The sequence below is a fragment of the Stegastes partitus genome, unplaced genomic scaffold (assembly GCF_000690725.1).
Source record: "Stegastes partitus isolate 25-593 unplaced genomic scaffold, Stegastes_partitus-1.0.2 Scaffold3631, whole genome shotgun sequence".
Lineage (NCBI taxonomy): Eukaryota > Metazoa > Chordata > Actinopteri > Pomacentridae > Stegastes > Stegastes partitus.
Genome location: NW_007581362.1, coordinates 105,734 through 125,759, shown reverse-complemented (window position 1 = coordinate 125,759; position 20,026 = coordinate 105,734). Strand labels below are relative to the sequence as shown.

Below are 20,026 nucleotides of genomic sequence, written 5' to 3'. Positions count from 1 at the left end.
AGCTGTATTTTTACTGGCAGTAATGATTCATTACATTTTATGACATGATGTTCCATTAGAGAGGAAGGAGTCAGCAAATAAGTAGAGACAGCATTTCAGGAAAGAAATATGTGGGAAATGCCTGTCTCTGAAAGTTAACTTTACTGTAATTCAGGAGTAATTTTAATTTGGCTGAACTTGAGCTTTACCCGAATATGGCAGTGTTTTTCCACTGGGCTAATGGTAAACAAGTGGGAGGGGTAACAAGCAGAGTGATGAGGCTGCGCTAATTACATCAGAGCTCTGTTTAAATGAAAGGCCTCGGATGTTGCTGCCCAGTTAGACGTGGCTGGAAAATCTAATGTAGCCATGGAATCCCCTTCATTGTCATCCATCACCGCAGTATAGCAGACAACTAACACAGTGAAGATCCAGCTGGCCTGCGCTCATGTATGTCTGCATCTTTTTGTGTGTGCGTATTTATGTGAGGAGCCAAACATTGATTTTCCATTTTGTATTAGTAAATTAATCCCTACAACGTGCCCCCCCTATTCTCATCAGAGGAGAGGATATTGATTGCTTTGTTATACTGCCTTAAGGAGGCCATGAATTGCTAATCAAAATCCACATTCTGCAGGGAACTGCATCAGGGTAAATATTCAATTCCTGGCCATGCAAAACAAACAGTGCTAAACTGTTGGGGGACTGGGAGAAAACGCGGCAGAGTCACAAGTTGTGACCTTGTATAATTTGTTTTCATTAATTTGAAAAGCCTAGGAATGGCAAAGGGTTTCTTCAAAGACATAACATAAACTTTGAAAGGAAGAGAAAACTTTCTGAGGTTATAAAAACTAAAGCACAACCTGTTTGATCTTCGCCAAAAACATTTTTTTTTTTACATAAAATGCCCAGAGCTTCAAACTACAGCTGCAAATAATGACTATGATCTGCTATTTTCTACAGTGACTATGTTTTCATGCCATAAAAACAGAAAAACATGAAAAATGCCCATAAAAATTCTCTACAAGCCGACAGAGCGTCATTTAATTGCTCATTTTGTTGGACCATCGATTTAAACCTGAGTATATTTAGTTTATCAATATGAGACAACAGAAGGCAGCCAGTCCTCACAATAGAAAATAGAAAACAAGCGACTATTTGGTATTTTTGCTTAAAAGCGAGTTTAAAAGGATTAATTGATTGTTTAAAACTATGCAGGTGAATAAAACTTCAAAGGCTCAAAGGTCTGGTAATACTGTAATTTGTAAGGTAAATAAAACACAGACAGCTACCTGCTGATCGACATAAGTGCTTGTGTTTTGTCTTTTCTCACTTGTTTATAACACAGTGCATAGATAGGAGTGTTGTGATGGTATCAGTACAAACCCAATACATGCTACAGGCAATGAAACTCGGGGTGAACATTTCAAAGACAGATTACAAAAATTGAATGTCTTGCACAAAAAATGAGTGGTGGCACACTTTTGTCTGGTCCGGCACTTAATGCCAGCTTCCTGGCTAATGTCTGAGCAATATGAGATGGTGATAACACTCGAGAACACTGGAGGGTTTGAAGTACTAGAAGCCTCTTTCCAAATGGTGCTCCACTGTTATTATCCCTCAGCACCAAAATAATTTCCCTTCACGCCGAGATAAAGTGTGTATACTTTGACATATGCACTCAGGCAGTCGGGTGAATGTAAGAATCAATGTGAGAAGCCGAAATGAGATTCTTATTCTTTCCTACGAGTGACAATGCTTTTATTCAACGCGAGGTCAAACCTGTCCTGAGCAGCAAGAATACATATGGAGATAAAAACTGTCAACCTGGATTAGGAGCTTGTTTTTTTTTTTTTTTTCCTTCCAATGCACAGTGAGACAGAAACAGATGGGAGATCAACAGGGACATTTCGTGTTTGTGTTTTCCGTGTTTCCTGATGTGACCTCAACATGAATACGGATGTGCTGCCCAGTAACATGTTATTAATGCTTGTAGGCACCTGACTGAACTGAAAAATGTCAACACTCTCACAAAGCGGCACTAAAAAAAACATTATCTGTAATTGTAACGCTGTCCAATTTGTTGGAATAAATACTGTAGGGTGCAGCAGGTAACATTAAGTATACTGGAGACTTCAATATAAAAGCTAAAGGCAAAAAAAAGCTTCAAGATATGGCAAAAGACAAGAGCAGCGTGGCTTCTGCTGGCAGCTTTGTGCAAAGACAAACTGTGAAGTGCAGCAGAAGCCACAATGTTTATTTACTTAAGTTTTAGAGGCCATTAAATTTAGCAGGAGGGTATTTCCAAAGCTTAACTCTTGGTTTTAAAACTAAATCTCCCATTTCTTATCCAAATAGTGAGCTTCTGCATTTGCTACATGAACTGGATTTCTATCTGATTTGATCCTGAGATTTGTGTCATGAATTTCAATGTCTTTTTGAATATTACATTAAAACTTTGTTAAATCGAAATTATTATTTAAACTCTAAAAATCCCCTGGATTATAAACAAATGCAAATCATGAGCCCTTACTAAAATGCATGAAACGTTGGCAGTTAAGGTCCCTATCACGAGACAAACTAAAAGTCATGAAACTTTTTAAATGAACAGATTGTATTTCTATGTCGATTTAGCATTGGGACATCGTTTGAGTTTGCAAAAGAATCTTATCTGAGAAAGAAATTAAAATGGGTGTCTTTAATGCTGATTTAAGTATAAAACAAGATGCTCTTTTATCACTGTGTAATAGAATGGACATGTACAAAAGACAAGACCTACTGGCAACCTTTTTAATGGCACGTAGTGGACTGGAGGCCTAAAAAAAAAAAAAGAGAGAGAGAGAGAGAGATGCAGCTTTTGACCCTTCACTGGAAGAGTCGGGGTCCGCTGATGCTGCACAAAGTCCTCAATTATCCCTGCACCACTTCATGCCGTGCCCAGTTGCAACACTGACAGCCACTTTGCATCTTGTGACTCGCACCTCACCAAACTCTAGCACACCCAAGACTGAGAGCTGAGCAGTTTCATTTCCCAGATCTCAGCTATGTGTCTGAGAGCACAACAGTGAAGCAACATTTCATTAATCAAAGAAAATAACGCCACTGTAGGGAAATTAGGATTGCAAATCATTGCAGTCCAATAAAGGCACAGCCAATGGCACCTGTGTGTTTGGATGAGCCAGTCATGGCAGGTTATAACAACTTTACCTGCTATAGCTTGATGAAACAACTTCTATAATTACCGTACTCTTGAAAAACTTATTCTGTTTTTTCCCCAAGAATGCTATTAAACAACTTTGGTTTTAAAATGGTCTTAAGCGTATTAATTGAACAATATATTTAAACCGATTGCTGACATTTCCTACTTTATTTTGCGATAAAATATTTAAGCTGTTAGTCAAACCAAAAGTTGAACAAAAGCAATTTATCCTTTAGCACTGACCTTGTAGGGCAAATGTTTCCCAAGGATTTTTTGCACAATTACCATTGCAATAAATCTGCAGAGATGTGCAACACCGTAAGAGCTTCCTTAGACTCTTAATGTAGCATTGAGTGGTGCACTCATTGTCATCATAACAACCTGAGCATTTATTGAAGCTCTTAGCCAGGAGTGGCTGCATGTGGAAAATGAGTGAAGAGGAGAGAGTTGGTGCTTGAAAGACAGCGGATGTGTGTGTGTGTGCGTGACACACGTGAACTGCTTATGCATATTAATTCCTGTAAAATGCAGAGATGGAGGCGGAAGACAAAGCCAGTCACACAGTCTTTAGAAATGAGAAGTGATTGGCATGTGTTCTTGATTTTCACAACTAAAGCCACCACAGAGAACCCTGAGACCAATGCTGATACACTACACACTGCAGCAACAACAGACCACGACACACAACGTGCACCTAATATCAGCACTCAAGCGAGACAAATGAAATACAGTGGATGCTAATAAAGGTGTAGCTGTGCTGCATGAAACCTCTTAGCAGTGTTTTGACATGGGGAAGGTCCAGCATGACACTGAGCTCTCATATGCCTTAACTTTTAGTTCATGCTGCCCCCTAGAGGTGACAAGGCAGCATTTTGACTTGTTGCAGACCAAATGGATAGAGCAACTGTGACGAGCACCATGGGACTGTGCATCGTCTCTTCTGTTGTACATGATGAAAATGATGGAACTAAGAAACCAGCAAGATATGGAAACAGTGATAAAAGTAATTTATTTCTTACCTGTGTGTTCACAGCAACGCCATAACAGGGAAGATGGGCACATGAGAGAGAGAGAGAGAGAAAAGTTCAGTTAGTGAAAGGCTCTTTTTTACAGGTATACAGCATCACTACATTACAGAAGGCACTCAGGGAGAGACAGTGCTGTATTCTGTACAGATTGTGAAGCCACAGGAGGGGGGAAAAAAATGAGATTTTCAATATAATTGGGTTCAATGAGTTACTAACTGCTACAGTCACATTTAACTAAAACAGCAGGGTGGTTTTTATTAAATTCGATACAGCTCTGTGGTGGACAGGCGACTTGCCCTGAGTGCAGCCCCTTCATTTAATATAAGCTGTTCTTGTTAAGAAAATGTTTGGGCAGATACATGAAAGTCTAAGCAGCAGTAGTGAATGAAACAGTCTTTAGCGAGTCATTACCGAAAGATCTTGCTATGAACATTTCTTCGGTGGAACTGCTTTGCACTATCAATTGTTCACAATAAGATCCGTGGACTACCGTTTCTGCAAACAAACACTTCAGTCGAATCTTTCAGACACTCATTTTCAGTATTTGGAGCAGCAAGGATCGGAAATCAATTCAACTCAACTGATTTTTTTTTGAGGCCTGCGGTTTCAGAGACAGATATCTCAACTTCACCACCAGAGACGCCAAATGTATTTACATGACAAGATAACGCCGCCAGTAGACGACAGAGGAAATTTGTTTCTGTGTGTGTTTGTGTGTAGCGTGGGTTACCTGACTAGAGCCCAACAAATATATAAAGGTTGGCTGTGTCGACATATATGTTATCCAAAATGTGCAGGTATTGTATTTCATACGGAACATAACGCAGCAAGACTGTCTGGAGCACTTTAGAAATGGTGTCAGCACACAGTCTGTCCAGCAGAGCATGCTCAGACTCTACTGTTTACATCACAGCAGCACATGTAGCAGAGTAGGTATCACCGGTGACTCCAACTGCAACATTTTATATATGAAGGTTTTACTATCAAAGAAATTTGTATCAGCCCCAAAAGTCAGCAATCAGTCAGGCTCTACAACTAACCTTTCCATAATATTGTCAAAGGACTAACCAATGCTGCTGAACTACAACACAAACAGGTGAAGTCAGTGGGATTCAGACAGCTAGCTCTAAAAACCTGACGATTTATCCTGTAAACTGAACTATGCAAGCACCACAGAGAGCTTGATTGCAACAACTTGCGCGAGATAAAAAATGGAACGTTGTTGTGAACCTGCCTAAATGTTTGCTTGATAAAAAGAAGGGACTGTTTGGCCTTTTTGTGAGGCCGAATTGCAAATACTACAAAAGGGTGGGATTCACAGTTCTGTAATGAAGGTGTTTGTTGTGGGTGTCTGATGTAATGTTGTGTAGGTGATGAAGCAATTCTCTTCTGGTTCGCAGAAATCGATTTTGGTTTCCTAGTTTCTCCACCAATTGTAGAGACCAGCATCAACAGAAATGGTCTGAGCACCAAAGCCTTTACTTCACAAACAGCTGAAAGGTAAAAGCAATTTCTGTGTTTGGCTTAAAAGGAACAAACCCGAGCTGAAACAATCAAGAACGGTGATATTGTGGAGTAGTCTGAAAGCGAAACGTGAAAACTACAACTCCCACGCAGGAGTCACAGAGGTCCACATGCTGCGAGAAGACAGCATCCAGCTACAAAAATGAAACTGAAATTATTTTCATTTTTTCCTCACTTTACTTTTGTGTATTTTACTACTTACTTTCTGCTAATTCATTTTATATTCCTATGCACTGGAAACACTCAAGTTAAGACATTAATATCAGAATTGCAAACATACTATAAATTCAAATCAGGCCTGAGATGGGCAGTTCTGTTGAGCTGCCCGTCTCAGCCCTTCTGATTTGAATTTATAGGAGGGATTCGCTGCTTTTTTTTAGCTTATTGCTCTGCTTTACAAAAACAAACTACTTAATCTGAGCCGCCAAATTATTCACAGTTTTGTTCAATGGCTGCACAGCATCAGCAACTCCAGGATTACTTTTGATGTCACTTAGATACAGCCGCATTCAGGTTGCACCATGACTCGATCTCGATCTGAGACGTCCACCGAAAGCATTTCAGAAGCAGAACATTTCCAAGCAAAGGCAACATTTCTAATACTGTTTGGACTTATTTTGTTGATATATTTCATGTTTAACAAGCATATTGAAGACAAGTTTGCTGCTCCTTTATGGCTGTTGTGTAAACAGATACCTTGTGGAGCAGGTCGTCTTGTGTTTTTCTGCTGTGTTTTCTATACAGTGAATATTAACATTCAGTACACATAAGCCGATGAAAACCCTAACATCCCTTTCTCCTGTTTCACAAACTTTGAAAAAGTTCAAAACAAGGCAACCTGGGTTTGATACATGCACAAAAAGCCTGAATCAATTCCACCAGAAATGCATAATTAATTTGAATTTCAGGTCAGCTGTCATCAAATGCAGGCATTTATATGCATCACAAGTTAATTTCATGCTTCAGAGATGCAACCCGGTGTGGCAAAAACAGATCCTGCATGTCATGACAGTGAAGCACTGACAGGAGCTGTGTGTGAGCTGTTTGCTTTAGACCACAGACCTTTCTTCAGCCAAAACCCTTTTTCCACAGCAGACATTTTGACTTGTCACAGTAGGAAAAGCACAGGTGGAATTATTGATGGCTCACTTCCATTGAGTGCAGTGTTTCCTCTAGGATTTTTTTTCAGCAGTGGGGGGAAGGCTGTCCGGAGCCGTGGCCACGTAAACAAATGGCATTTAACTGCAGATTTTACGTTTGCAACCTATTTATTAAATGGCCAGTTGAAAGTGGCTTTTTAAAGGCTGAATGTAAAAACAAAATAAATAAAAAAACAAAATGAAAAAAAAAATAATAATAATAAACAACAATTTCTTGATGGGGCTGTAGAATCAGTAGCAAAGTTTGCACCCAGGCTCAGAACAATGAATTTTTCTGATTTTTTTGTTTGTTTGTTTGTTTGTTTTTTATAGAAGAGCTCTGAGGCTCTGTTGTAGGGAAATTAAAGGCTCAGCAGCATACATGATGCAAGCTGATCCCCTACAGCCTGATTCAGAACATTCCCATCAGGACAGAGTAAAGTGGCATTATTGATCATTGCTCTACATGTTAGCTTAATGCTACCAGTTATTTTACTCACGTTAGTGACACTGAGTTGGCCCCGGGCTCAATTAACTTAAACTATCGGTATGTTACATAACGCTAGCTGGTTTCGATATTTTTTGCGAATGTCTATTTAATTTGTATAATCTATTCTGAGTTATCTTAAGCTAATAAATCTACCTTTCCTCCGGTAAGTCGCTGCCTTTTTCTCCAAGATGACCCTCCTCTGACTCTGACCTGGAGCCTGGTGCTGGACGTGACGTCACCCTCCGCGCTCTCGCGACTAATTAACGTCGTATTAACCTGCCAAAGAGCAGGGACCGAGCCAGACCGCTATTTGTAGTTTAGCTTATTACTCGCGAGTACCGACCCAGTGCAGAACTCTGCTGTGAAGGTGGAGACATGCGGCGGTGGTGTATTTGCAACAATAAAAAAAATATATTTTTAAAAGAAAAGAAAAAGAAATTTGAAGGAGCGGCAGCCACAATTTAGGAATGGCGGGCGCCGCTGCTAAATGAATGTAGAGGAAACATTAGAGCAGGGGTGTGATCAGCTCATCATCAAGCTCTGCAGAAGCCTGATCACGATCCTGATCACTTGAATCAGGTGTGTTGGAAGATGGAAACATCTAAAACATGCAGGATTGTGGCCCTTGAGGACCAGGATTGGACACCCCTGCAGTAAACCATGACCGTGAACCTCCATGCACAAAACCTCCCAGAAGTACAAGGTAGCCATCAGCTATACAGTATATCAAACTTGAATACTGCAATCAAATACTAAAGCTATATATATGTTACCTAAACAGCTGCATTAAAGCATGTTTGACAACATTTTAAAAACTCAACGTGGCAGCTACCAAGAATCGTGAAGTTCTTGCGTTCGTCTGCCACCCTTAAGAAACTTTAAATAGATTTATTGCAGTGACACCTTTTCGAGAAGTTTCAAAATCAATCATCGGCGTTAGAGAAATGCTCTCTCACGGGAAGCCATCTGTACGAAGACTGAATGACTCAATTTATTTGGGGCAATAAGCGGCCCATCTAGTGTGAGGAGTGACGGTGTGGGTTCTGCTGCTCAGAGATAAGGCCAGGAATCACCTTCCCCGGTGAAAGGAAAAACTGAATGAAAGAAAGAAAGAACAGACTGCAGCGAGAGAATTGTGAAACTGATAGAAGGTAGGCCGAGCAAGAGTTGATGTTTTATGAACAATGAGTCAATATTCTGACACGAATACAGCCTTCCTCCTTCTGTTCTGTGCCCACAGAGGGCAACCTGAAAGGGAGCTTGAATTTCCATTTCTCTGTACTCTTAATGAAATTAAGCAGAGTCCTTGAAGGAGGAGCAGTGTTCCTGCATAGGCATGAAGAATTTGTATTTTTCTGCTTTTCAATAGATGAAGATTAAAGTCTTGAATTAATAAAGCATGACTGCCACAGCAAAAAGCTTCTTAAATCAAGATCAACAACAGCACCGAGTGAAAAACAAAAAAATGCAACATTTTCATTTACTTCCTCTGCTACTGAGAGCTGTGTTGGTCAATCAAATATGCGCAAGTGCATATTCCTGTCGGATCGCTTTGGAACGTCAACAGTGTTAATTCTACTGTTTACCCCGGGAACACAGTGACCCAAGATCAAATGACTGCCGCCATGAAGAGTTGTAGAATCCTTCCTCTCAGTATTATAAACTGCTGAGCAGTGTTTGGGGATGTGATAAGCCTTCAAACTCATTGATGCACTGATCAAACTAAACCCCTTGGATCATGTTTCATTTTCTCACCGGTACCTGTAGCAACATGGCCCCTTGCGGTTTTTAACAGATTGCTATTTTTGGTCGGAGCGCGGCCTTACTTGTCATACCTGGAGGTACAATACACCACAGTCAAGGTCATTTATATACCGAGCAAATTATAAATACGGATGTCAGGGCCTAAACCTGGCAGACATCCATCATCTCTCACACTGTACATGCTGCTAATCAATGTCAGACGATAAATCGGGTCACATGGACAGAATATGGTCCCTTAGCCGATAGCTGCAAAAGGAGTTGCTGTACATCTGAGAGGATATATTAACTTTCTCATCATCTGGCTTTTCAGTGGTTAGAATTCTGCTGTTACAATGACCATAGAACATTTCTATAGAGGGCTACATAGTGTTGCTGTCCAACGAAACCACCCAACCTCCAAATTTGGCTACATTGAATTGAATGAAGGATTAAGAGTCCAATTCCAGATATATTCGACACACAAATTTGGCACAAGTAATGACTTTAGAGAAAATGTAACCAGATAATTTGGGTAGTTATTCATGAGAAAATGACTTCAGCAAAACAGCTCCCCCCGCCCCCATCATAAGTTGCATTCCTTCTCTTTTTCGCTGTCTGTTTGTCTTGCCCCGTCAGAGGCCATGCGTTCGTCAGAGGGTGTAATCCCCTTGTTGCTGAGCAAGTATTCTAATTTTTTCTAAACCTCCCAACAAAAGACCTCTGTGGCACCTTGTAAGGTATGCGCACGCACACGCTCACCTACAAAACCCTGTCTTCCTGTCGCTAAACTAATAAAGAGGCACTTGATACTTCATCAACTACAGGCGGATAGTGAGAGGAGGTAAGCTCAAGGTTTTTTGTCTATACAAATAGACGATGTGAAGAGCTTTAGGGTGTACAGGGTGTTTCAGCAGAGCAAAGCTGCCATCAGCCGAGGCCTGCCTTGGAGTGTGCTTTGACTTAATGTCTTTTTTTAATTAATACATTGTTGCATTATCCCTGTGTTTTGGTGGTTTTATGAAACTGCCTCACTGACAAAGCAAATGTCATGAACTGGTAAACAGTGTTCACATTCCCGAGACCTTTTACCCTGCATTAACAAAAAATGAGAAAAAAAACCAAAAGCTCATAAATTTGAAATTAGCCAACGACATTTTGCTGCGATTTGAAAGAAGTGTAAAGACGTCAGGGACTGCAGCATGTGTCCAGGCAGCGCCGCAGCACATCGGATCAGGAAGACCACACACCGACTCAGACAGCAGGCTTCATACACAGATTAGACAAACCACGCAGACGGTTGCATCAGTTACAGCCGGTCAGGTATCCATTCACAGGCTGTCTTCGCTGATGACCAGATTACGGCGAGCAGGACACTGTGAAAGGCACAGGGGCGGCTTGTTGAAGGTCAGTGATGAGAAACGCTGATACTCAGACAGCGGGAAAGAGAACCAGACAGCTTACATTTCTGGTGGCGAACTCGCAGCTGAATCTGGTGGAGGGGCTCATTGTAAAGAGCACCAAAACAAACACGGTCACCATGGTTACAGCCATCGACCACATTGATCAGTATGGGGTTTATGTTGAAACTTTGCCGACTAAGGTCACCCAACATACGTGCATGAATTTTTCTACGTAGGTAGTATGATGTAGAGCTTCGACAGAGTGTGTGTGTACAAGTGAATAACCTGAATGACCTTGACAGGTTCTTTTCAAAAGAAGAATGTCATACCAATTCCACGGCAGAGAAACAGTGAATGCTTTCTTTGAAATAGCATTTGCCATTATTTTGTGTGTGTGCATTAGCTAGTAGACTCCTAATAAAAGCACAAAGCCCACACAACCAAACGCTCAATGCGAGAATCAATTTGTATACAACTACAGACACACCAAATCATCATTTTCATTATCAGCAACTTCACAGATAATTTCTGAACAAGATCCTTGTCTAAAATTGCTCAAAAGATGCCAAAGCCAATTTTCCAGAGCCCTAAGAGCATGTCCTCAAGCAGTTTTCATTGTTTACCAGTCCAAAGACATTCGGCTTGCAATGATATAACTGAGAAAATGAGCAAATCTGACATTGAAAAAGATAAAAACAGAGAATAGAAACTGTTTTTTTCTGTTGACTGACTAATCGATAAATTGTTTCAGCTGCATTCAACGGTTTCAAAGCAGGCAAATCAAATTTCTCATGAGCATCCAGACACTTATAACCTATTGTGAATGTTTTGCAACAAGCAAAGCCAGGATGATGATCACAACTTTGAATCCGTGTTTACAAAAAATGATTAAATTCTCTTGATTTAGACCTTTTCTCAAAACCTTTGATCCCCCCAAAAACTACTGAGATTTTCAGACTTAATAATGAGTGTGTGAGAACAATGAACCAACTCCTTGAATTATGACTTTTGTTCAGTGGGGAAAAGACAGAGAGCTTAATTCTCAGAGCACAAATATTTTAAAATGCTTAATTTGTAAGAGGAGCAGCTGAGATGTGGTGCACGAGTTTAAAAAAAAGACAAACAGGTTTTACAACAGCACACTAACAAAGCACCGCAGATGAACCTCAGAGATGGTTACCCACGTGGCTTATTCAGATTCAAGCCTTTTGAGCGTCCAATAATGCTGAATTATGAAAGAAGAATATGCTCCATACAGCACAACTGGGATGAATTATTTAACTGGAAAAAGAGATGTGGGTGTTTGTTTGTGTGAAAGTGTTGGGGAGGTTTTATTTTACTTCACGCCTTCAGTTAAAAAGACAATGTTTAGGAGCTGTGACACTTTTTTTTTAAAAGAAGAGTTTATCTTTTCTCGGCTCTTGTCGAACAGCGTGGGAAATGTCAGTGCCTTCAGGCAGCCCTGTGGCAGGTGGGAGCACATCGCTATCCAGTATGTGCTGTATGTAAAGCGCCACAACGGTATAACACCATACACCACTCGCTTGAACTCAAGAGGTATTTAGATCAGGCTTAAGTTCGCCGAACATGTGACGACGCAGTCATTAATGACAGAAAATATGCATGAGCAGCATGTGATGTGTAATATCAGGATATGCAGAAGGTTGCTGCAAAAACTTTCTGAATCAATGCCATTTTCACAAGCTAACATTTAAAAAAGGCCCACGCAGATGTAATCAAGTCACAGTGGAGTCGCTTTTGTCGGGGAAACTATACAAGCTGTTTATCTGCCGTAGTTATGGGACTGCTTTTAAATCGAGGGTAAACAGAAGTGTTTGGCTGATCTGAGTGCTGGGTAGCTAGCCGACTGGATCTGTATGCTCCCTGGAATGGGACTGCTTCTCAGAATAGCCAATGGCAGATGCCTTCCCTCTGTGTTATTTGGAGCCCAAGGGCAATGGAATCCACCGTCCTGCAGTTCACGGTGGTGTGGTCCTTACTTCAGGAAACACACAGGGGCTTGGAGTTGGGAGGACAAGATCAGCTGTTTTTCAATCATGCGAGGTCTTTGTTTAAAACAATGAGTTTGGATTCATTCAGAGACTGTGTAGAACAAGCTACTAAAGTTTTACAACCTAAAAAAATGAGCAGAGAGGGTGTTCATGTGGTGTCGAAATAATCTAAATAACTTCAAGCTGCAAAAACTTCTTGGAAAGTCTGCAGAAATGTCTCGCCAAGTAGTTGATGTCATATACACAGAAACATGGAGGGCAAAAGTAATTGTTTGGTTCCTGGTAAGAAACTTTTGATTGATGGTGCAAATTCACATATTGTTTATCACTTTCTTTCCAAGATGAATTGAAAATGCTGCAGTAGGTCACAACCATTAGTTAAATCTTCTGAACAATAAAATACGACTCATCTTCTTCGTAGCAGTTGTGTTGTTTTCCTATAAACGCACTGAACATGGAACTTCGCAACTCACAGGAGATGACATGAATGCACAGTGAGTACATACATGCAGCATCTTTATGTGCAGCGCAGGCTGAAACTAATTACTTTTTTCATTGTCGATTCATGTTCCCACATTTTTCTCAATCCATATTCACTGGTCTCTAAAATGTCACAACATAATGAAAAATCACAATTTCAAACAAACAGAATTTCTAGAAGGTGACCTCTTCAAGTGTCTTGTTTTTCCAATATATTTAGATTACTGTTACATAAGACAAAAAAATAAACTGAACTGAGAAGCTGGAACTTGACAATGATCTGCTTTTTGATTTAAAAAGTCACTTCATTGATCATAAAGCTGATGACTTGACTTATATTTATCAAATTCTCATCATTGTTAGAGCCTCTACAACGCGCCTTGTTAAGAGAAATGAGCACAGTATAATTTCTTTTTTGTTTTTCAGGGATGGCACCGGAAGATGCAAACAGAAAACTCTGAAATTCCTCAAATACAGCACACATCTGCGTACATTTTGCCAAGCACTTCAATAGCAACACCAACCTAAGGGACGGATCTCTCTTCAACTTCATGCCAACTTGCCAACGTGTTACAATACATTGCATCAGTAATGGAAAAAGAAAAAGTAAAGAATAAAAAAACTTCAAAAGATTAATTAGTTTCTTATCCTGTCAAACACAATATTCTGCATTTGGCTGTCCGCAAACAGGAGAAAAACGGGTAAAAGGCCCGATTGATGCTGTTTGTAGAGCTGTGGGATGCCGTCAGGGGAGCTTTAGTTTCTTTACAGCGCTGATCTACAGAGACCAACATTAGTCGAGGCAGCTGCTCCTCCAGGGCAGCCAGCTTATCTAAAGTGAGACACAGACAGCAGCTGAACAGCGAAGAAGTCAGGTAGCAACTTTTATGTAGTATATTAAAGTTTAAAATAAAATTACTGCGCACATACCGAACACTCTGAAAAGATTAATTCAGGTTACTTAAATTTAAGAGTGCACAATAATGAGCACAGACACTTCCACTATGCTGGTGTTGTTAAGAGACTTTGTACTTTAATCAGGTGCTTGTTGTACATATCTAGTCGTCCTGTGGTGTTTGCCGTTTGTGCTCCTGCTGTGGCCATTTTTCATTATAAGCAGTTCATTTTTTTTTTACGCTTGTTGTTTATCTACTTAATATTGTTACCCATTTTCAGAGTGCGAACATGATCTCTTGTAACTCATGGATTACATCATGGCTTCACTTTTTTCACTTTTTTCGTCGTTGGATATGATACACACAGCATCAATAAAGCACTTGATTTAGCTTTTCTTTATCATTATTCCTAATAACACTAATAATACAAATAAGAAAACAGGCAAAAAAAAAAAAGGAGTTGCTGCTGCTTTCAGAACCACAATGGATTATGTTAGATTTTCTGTTCTTCTTTACATCAGCTGGCATCAAGAACATTTTGTTTGTGTGTTATTTTACTGGTCTTTTGAATCAAAGTGAGTGAAGTTTATGATATTGCGCTTTGATGGTGATGGCAAGAACAGAAAGCATGCTGGTACCTTTATTAAAGTGAATTAGTGATGAATCATCCCAATATATGAATCATACATCAATAATAGTCTAATCTGACACACGATACATGATGATGCACGGCAAAAAATAGCATACTGTCAATACTGTAGAGACGCCCCGACGTTTCACAAATCATGTTTTCAGGGGTGCTCATGTCTTATAAATAAATACACGATGAAATATGACAAACCATCAGCAAACACGTCGTGATTGTGTTGCTAAAAGCACGGTCAAAACACTGAAGTTAGTGATCAAGGTTCTGGGTATCGCAAAAATGTTAGTTTTGTAATATGAATAGTAAAGACAAATAACACTTGAGTCCCTATCAGATCATCTGACCTCCAAGGAGCAGGATCCGGTGAGGTATCATGTCACCCTAGTTGTCACGTACCAGTCAGGGACACACAACTCGAATCAAAAGTGAGTGTGAATGTCCTCAGTGTATCCGGGCATATGCTCGTAGAAATAGACAGTTAAAAAGTGTTCTTTCAAACGGAGGGCTTCTTGATGCTTTTCGACAGTTAGGGAGGATAAATCACATTTCATTAGAAATATGAACATAAAAATTTAGTAAATTAATTACATTCTAATTGTTCTCACATTTGTTTTAAGATCCATCTGCCTTACAGTAATGATTGCCACAGAAGCGCAATAAAAAAAATGTGGGAGAATCAGGAAAAAAAAAACGACAAATGTCTCCATGTGGACAGGACAACTAGCAGAGAACTTCAGCTCACAGCACTAAACTAACAGCATAAGGACACAAATAAAGCAAACAAAATGCTGACAGAGCAGAGAACAAAAATACATTTCAAGTTGTTGTGCGCCTCTGTGTGTGTCCATGGACAACATACAGGAAACCCTGAGGCTATAGGGAACTTGCTAAAGAAAGTTTGAACACACCCACAGCACCTGCTCAAACAGCAAATGCATCTTGCTGATAGCTGTTGATGCAGACATAGCTGCTATGGGCAAGTCAAGATTGCCTTACTCAACAGGCCTGCAGGGCAGGGTGTGGTGGGTGAGAAAAGTAATACCCCCAACTAAAATGTCCTGCTGTTAATGTTCTATATCATGATTGCCATCTCTTGTAACAGCTGGATGCCTATTTTGGCTGCCGGAAATACAGTGTAGATTCTCCTGGTCACCTTTTAATTGGAAATTTAACCAGGACTATTTTTATCAGCGCAGTATGAAAAGTTTTAGGATCTCATTTTAAGTTTCTCTGAAGACTTGCAGATACAAGAAACAACCTCGCAGAGTGCTCCCTTGTTCGTTTTGAGCATTTAATTAGAACCAGAGTATGTGGAAATAACAGGAAATAACAGGGGACTGATAAAGCAGCCAGTAAATCCCCTGTAAGAATTCTAAGAAAAAGCAATCGAAGGTAGAAGGTTAAAGCAGAAAAACGCGTTTCATTTGTATAACTTGTTTCCCTTGAAGACATACTTTCAGACAACTTAAGTTGAACTACACCACAGAGACCCTGAGAAATTCCAGCTATTCCATTCACTGACAGCTGCCACATGCGCAGCACAGCCCACGTGGCTTTTGCTCTGCAGGAGCAACAACTCCATGAAGTGGCCTTGTAGGATCTTCTATTTCGTCCGCCCAGCAAAACAGACTTGGTAAACAGCATCAAAACCTAAGATTCTTTTCCTCAGTCTAATGTTTTCCAACTCTCTCGCCATTTAAACACATAGTCAAATAAAAGTTTGCCCGAGCGCCTGCACAGATGACTTTGTCTATCGGTGCAAACTAAAGTGCATATTATTGACACTATCTAAGCCCACTTCAAGCAGCGCTGCCACTCTTTCTTGCTGGAAGCAATTTTCATCTTGCCAGAGAGGAATAATCTTGTTATCCTTACAGAAATCAGCAGCTCACCAAAGTCATTAGAGGAAATCATCTCAGAATCATGAAATTCATCTAAACGCTGAGCCTTCCGACAGACTGACTGACTGGCAGCGCCTTCCATAATGCCTGCCTCAAATAGGAAAGCACAAATCCTGGAATGAAGACAAAATGGTTGATGCTTAAAAAAAAAAAAAGGCAACATATAAAACTACAGGCTACATGCAGACATGATAGTTACAGATGATATAACATCTTACAGTGAACAGAGGTGTAGAAAACGCCCTCACTGTTAGTTGCAAGGCAAGGCTGCACAGACATTTGTATTTTTTTTAAGATACAATATGACTTTTCACCATTTTCAAGGCTGTTGCTGAGTAAATTAAAGAACTCTTCTGTCATCTTCCCCATCTTATCCTTTCAACCTACTGTAAATCAAGCAAAAATTAAAATTTAAACAAAATAACAAAACAAAAAGCAAGAAGAGGAAAAGGACTAGTCGACGCTCCCCTGTCCAGCATTTTGTAACCTTTCCCCTCATTGTGCAATTTCCACATTTTTGTATGACAACTGGAGGGGATATTTTTGACTGCCTGTCTTTCAAATGTCTGATGACATTAAGGAAACACTGTCAGCAGCACTATAACTGATAGAGTGACACTGGAACAGTTGCCGTCCCATCGCCTGGGTGTAATGTTTAAATTAACTTGTCAGATTTCATTTTGAGCACTTGTCAAATTTTGGTTGGCCATAATAAATGCACAGTCTTTACTAAAAGCTATGTTGGACCGATGAAATACATGCAAGTGAAACGCTTCAGAGAGAGCGATCGGATGCGTACTCTAACACTGAATAGACAACCTGAGGTCTTAAAATGGAAACAGCAGTCTAAGTGTAATGTTGCAACTCTGAAGGTCTCAGAGTTGTTCAGGACTTTAGTCCAAAATGTGTTGGATATGTATTGTAACATCTAATGGAAAAGCAAATAAATGCAGGGGATAAGAAGGCTAAAAATAGTTCTGTTCTCTTGCAACTAGAATCGGCTGCAGCGACTGTCGAGTATGTGGACTACAGTCTTTGTAGTGTGTAAAATAAATGTACAGTAACCTGATTTATCTAATTAATCAAGCTGTATTTTCAGTTCAGCTTAGCAATTTACTGAGAAGTATTTTTTCCTAACAAAAATGTCAAGGTTGAAGCGACATGTGAAGGTGCGTTAATCTCCTTATGTTAGTGCGTGCAGTCAGTGACAACACATTCACAGGCTTACATCTTTTAAAAACTGCCCTGGATTCATTTGAGAAGCAGCTTACTTGATATGGTAGTCTTACTCCATTCACTTTAAGCCACATAGCACATTATGCTGATTTAATTCAACAAGAAAGTCAAAGCAGACTTTCAATGCAAGCAGTGTTGCCGTTACAGCTCCTGCATTTGTTTAACGAATGTCGAACTCGGAGAGCGCTGATGTTTAGGAACGGCTTCAACCTTCAACTTCCCTGACCGAACAAAAAGAACTGCAAATTCTAATGCAAATTATATTTCCCAATTAATAACGCAGAACTGCCAAGTAAACATTTGTTGAAGCATTCATAAACAAATAACGTGAGCTGTATCACAACCCGACATGATTCAAACAGTCAAAACCCAAAATCAAGCAACGCCCACTGAAGTGTTTCCATCCTATGTCCTGTCCAATTAATACATGTATATCTTTATCGAAAAACTTAACCTAAAAATAGGCTTCATTGGTTACGGCCTTTTTAAGGTTGTATGTTGGTGTCCGTCGTCTGCCATGGGTGGAGCCGTGGCACACGAACTTTGTCCATGAGCGCATGGAAACAACAGACAAAAGGACGAACCTGCCGTCTCATAAGAATCCTAATTTATTCAGGTCTATTCACATCACTGCTATTTAAGCAATGGAAAATTAAAAAAACTCTATCAAGTATTGCAATTCAAAACCAGTCATTGGGTGATCCAATAGCCGAGAGGTTAAAGCACATACCACATGGGCGCAAATGCCGTCAGAGTCCCCGATTCAATTGCTGAACAGCCAGACTTTTGCTGCATGTCACTCTTCTGCTCTCGTTCCCTATCTTTGTCTGTCTGCACTGCACCATTTGAACTCAGGCAAACATGAATGCTAAAAAAAAATGTATTTAAGAATGACATTTTTTTTAAAGGTTATGGTTAAAACGATGGCATTCAGATCATTTCAACTTGTTCTATAAACAACGCTAACTGCATTTATTACCAAAAAGAGGTTTTGTAGCACTTTAATAATAATTTGACTAAATCTAATAATGATCCAAAAAATGGTAAATTCAGTTGCAAATGTGAAGAAGCACGTGAAAGTGAAAATGTAATTCGCGGAAAGATGCCAAGATTTGATTTGCCATTTTAATAAACGAGCAGGCATACAAAGCAACGACAACCAAGGTGAAAGGGGGCGAGCGTGTACAATGACCTTTGACATTTCCAGATCTACAGTTAAACCAAACCCAAATTTTGTCACGAACTAAATGTGCACAATACTTACCCGTCTGCGACAGAAAGGTAAACCCTGAGCAATGATGTTGATGCTAAATATCTTGAGAACTTTCTGAGGGGGTAATGATTCCGCGGCGACGTCCTTCGAGTCTGCCAGATTAAGCGCCTGGTTTTCCAGAGGGACACGCAAAGTCTTCTCTTTTCCACAGGCAACATTTGGCATCTTTTTCCGAGCACCAGATGACGAGAAACGGGGAATAGGGCAATGCCGCAGCATTGCAAAAAAAAACCAAACGAACAACAAAGTTGTCTAATGGATCATGTCCCAAAAGGATCTGCTAAAACTGACAAGCTGATGTCGCAAGTGAAAAGGTTTTCTTAAACGACTCTTGCACCTTCCTTGGACCTCCCAACCATTGTGCAGATGTAATAAAACTGCACTCGCCAAGCTCCTACCTACTCAGAACTCATCTCCCTGCTGAGTGGCACCCTTTAAAATATCTCTGGGGTGTGAGGTCACTGTTGCTCCCAAGCCAGGCGGAGCAGCTGCTGTCAGGGCCTGAAAGAGGATGGACCAACTCAGCCTCTCCCCCCTCAGACAGGCACTGTGCGGTCTACTCTCATGACCCCTCAGCGCTGGAATGTGTACCAGGAGTCGTCCGACGCAGCACATGTGTCCGGTGGGCTTCCTCATTGTGGTCATTCTTTGACCCCCGTCTGGTCCTCCCAACTTAGTGGCCGACATCATCACTGAGCCCAGTTAAGTTTCCCCCCATGAAAACTGTCAGCATACAACAAAACAGCAGATTACTATATTCTCGTCTGCATCGCATTTGTCAACTTAAGTGTTGAAGCCGGGATTTGTTGCCTGCTAACCTTCTCTCACTCTTCCATGAACCAAGGTGTTAAGGAATGCCAATAACTCTGCCTATGTCAGCAAAGAGTCTGAGGATATTTCAGGAGACGATCACACAGTTGTCCAATGTTAGCATGTGTGACACATGCACTTAAGCAAGGATTCACTAGTCGAGCATCAAGAGGAATGGACTTTTAAGCCGACTGAGGTGTTTTCACATGAAGCTACAAAGACAGAAGAAGCAGCGAGATGTCGGTACTTTTCAAATAAACCTTGCTACAA

The 20,026-nt window shown here is 40.4% G+C and overlaps 1 protein-coding gene across 1 annotated transcript in view; it reads right to left on the bottom strand.

Moving 5' to 3' along the window:
* The window catches only part of fbxw7 (F-box and WD repeat domain containing 7), a 67,444-nt gene extending 48,079 nt beyond the window's left edge, over positions 1 to 19,365 (bottom strand). The window contains exon 1 of the mRNA XM_008306217.1: positions 18,938 to 19,365. Coding sequence (XP_008304439.1) covers positions 18,938 to 19,165 — 228 coding nt within the window. The 5' untranslated portion in view covers positions 19,166 to 19,365. The remainder of the gene's footprint in view (positions 1 to 18,937) is intronic.
* Between the last annotated feature and the right edge of the window lie 661 nt (positions 19,366 to 20,026).